The sequence below is a fragment of the Plecotus auritus genome (assembly GCF_963455305.1).
Source record: "Plecotus auritus genome assembly, chromosome: 10".
Classification (NCBI taxonomy): Eukaryota; Metazoa; Chordata; class Mammalia; order Chiroptera; family Vespertilionidae; genus Plecotus; species Plecotus auritus.
Window position 1 is genome coordinate 54,399,778 of NC_137785.1, and position 2,699 is coordinate 54,402,476.

A 2,699-nucleotide genomic window follows, 5' to 3' on the forward strand; every position below is an offset into this window, starting at 1 on the left:
AGAGGAGATGTCTCCTGCACAGCAGTCACAGGCCCACACCAGAAGAGGTTTGGCCCACACTGCTTAAAAATTTTTGGGGGGGAAAATATTTGACAACTTTAAGAAAACGAAGATAAAGTGAATTTTTACTTACTATGGCTTACAACAGAATAAACTCCAAAAGACTAAATATTTTAATACTAAGAAAACAGAAACTATAGAAGTACTAGAAGAAAACATGGGTAAGCCTGGCCAGTGTGGCTCAGTTGGTTGGGTATCATCCCATGCACTGGAGGGTTGCTGGTTTGATCCCTGGTAGACGGCATGCAAGAGGCAGCTGATCGATGTCTTCCCCCCTTCTCTCTCATCTTTCTCCTCCTCCTCTCCCTCTCTCTCTCAAAAAAAAATATCAATTACAAATAATCTTTAGAAAAACAGAAAAGAAAGAAAATATGGGTAAATTTCTTCCTAATCTTGGGGTGGGGAGGCTGTGCCAACTCTAAATCTGGGAGCCTTAAAGAAAAAGTTGATAACTTTGGCTACATAAAAATAAACTTCTGTCCCTAACCGGTTTGGCTCAGTGGATAGAGCGTCGGCCTGCGGACTGAAAGGTCCCAGGTTCGATTCCGGTCAAGGGCATGTACCTTGGTTGCGGGCACATCCCCAGTAGGAGGTATGCAGGAGGCAGCTGATCGATGTTTCTCTCTCATCAATGTTTCCAACTCTCTATCCCTCTCCCTTCCTCTCTGTAAAAAATCAATAAAATATATTTAAAAAAAAACACACTTCTGCATTGCAAAAACAACACGAGAAGTCAAAAGACAAATGGAAAAAATATTTCCCCTTATTTTCCAGGTGGAGAGAGGATTGGGCAGAAGTTGTTATTAGTGCTTTTATTATTAATCCCTGCTGCTGCAACTACTGACCTCTGCACAGTTGTTCTCCATGAATAATAATAACATCTACATCAATGTGCTCAATTTGTTGAGACCTGTTAGGTGCTAGGCACTAGTCTAATTACTTTTCCTGTCTTTTCTCATTTGAACCTCACACTCAGCCTTGGGAGGCAGGTCCCATTCTCATCCCCATTTTACTGATAAGGAAACAGAGGCTCAGACCTTGTGAGGTTTCCTGGGGAGGAAGTAGCAGAGCTGGGACTACCAGGGGTGGGCAAACTTTTTGACTCGAGGGCCACAATGAGTTCTTAAACTGGACCGGAGGGCCGGAACAAAAGCATGGATGGAGTGTTTGTGTGAACTAATATAAATTCAAAGTAAAGGAGCGGAGGGGAGAGCAAGAGAACCCTCGGCTCCGCAGGCCGGATAGAACAGCCGAACAGGCCGGATCCGGCCCGCGGGCCGTAGTTTGCCCACGGCTGGACTAGCCCCTTGGATGCTTCCATCTGCCACTCATGGCCTTGCATTCCCAGATCTCTCTCCTCCAAACCATCCACCCCTTTGCCAAAGGCCCAGGGGTCCCAGCGGGCGAGGCAGCCTGACCTTTGCTGCAGTAGGTGGTGGTCTGGCAGTGCTCGTGGGACAGGCAGGCCCTGGCAGAGTCCATGTCCATGCGGCGCAGGCTGGGCAGGGCCGGGTGGTAGAGCTGCTGCTTCACACTGGCCAACTGGTTTCTCTGCCGCTCCATCGGGAGCAGGATGGCTGGGGATGCGTACACGTGGGTGGAGCCATCGTCCCAGGGCACCAGGTCGATGATGCGGGCCATAGCTGGGGAGCAAAGAGTACAAAGGGGTTCACCCTGGGCTCAGGTCAGCCAGACGCCCTTCAACATCGAACACCACCTTGGCCGGTGCTGATTTGTTTTCCGGTCCAACATTTATTGAGCACCTACTGTATGCCAGATCTTTTTTATTTTTTCACGAGCTCCCTCTGGGGTGGCAGGGACAATCAGACAACATGGCACACACAGGATGTGCTAAGGGCTCTGACAGGGTCAGGACAGGGTGTGTGTGTCTGGAGGCTGGAGTTGGGGCATTCGGGGAATGGTCTACAGGAGGTGGCATTTGAGTCTATTCTTAACGAGCAGGAAGCAGCAGCAGCAGCTGGGTTCAGATTTAGCTCAGAACGGGAACTAATTATGGACTTTTGGCCTTAGCTAAGGCCTCTGGCATTTACTCAAAATTCTACAGGGAGACAAATGCATTTTAAAAGAAGGGGAGAGACAAGATAGATACGAACGAGGGAAAACATTGCTGCCTGGGCAGTGCCTCCCTTTAAAAAGCAAGTATTCCCAGGAGCCATTCCGCCTTTTCAACTGTAGTGAGGATTTGCTGACTCAGCTCATTTCCTTCCTGAGCCCCCGTTAGAGGCGAGAGATGGAGGTGGGTGGTAGGTGGGCAGGAGGCGAGGACCTGGGGCCATGGAGGAGCAGGGAGAGGGCATAGGGGATGGGCTTGCAGAGGGAGGGACAGGGAGTGGAGCAGGGAAGGGAGGCCTCTCTGCTCCTGACCCACCGACAGTGGCTACCTGATCTGCAGGACTCAGGCCCCAGGTGCTCAGGCTTATAAGGATTTTCTCTTCTTCCAGCTGCTCAGGGCAGGGAAGAGGCAGGGAGATGGGCCAGGCCCAGTGCCTTATAAGACAATAGGAGAATAAAGAATGTTCTGCAGAGACAATGCCCATTGCAACCTGATTGTGAGGGCACCCACTCCTTGGCAACCCTGGCAACCACAGGCTCTGGGGAGAAGAGCCTGCTGCCAGGGG

General features: G+C 50.4%; 1 protein-coding gene across 1 annotated transcript in view; it reads right to left on the reverse strand.

The window, feature by feature from the left end:
* SPMIP8 (sperm microtubule inner protein 8) overlaps positions 1–1,701 on the reverse strand; it is a gene marked incomplete at both ends in the record, with an annotated part of 4,524 nt that extends 2,823 nt beyond the window's left edge. Inside the window, one exon of the mRNA XM_080645860.1 lies at positions 1,479–1,701. Coding sequence (XP_080501986.1) covers positions 1,479–1,701 — 223 coding nt within the window. The remainder of the gene's footprint in view (positions 1–1,478) is intronic.
* Positions 1,702–2,699: the final 998 nt, after the last annotated feature.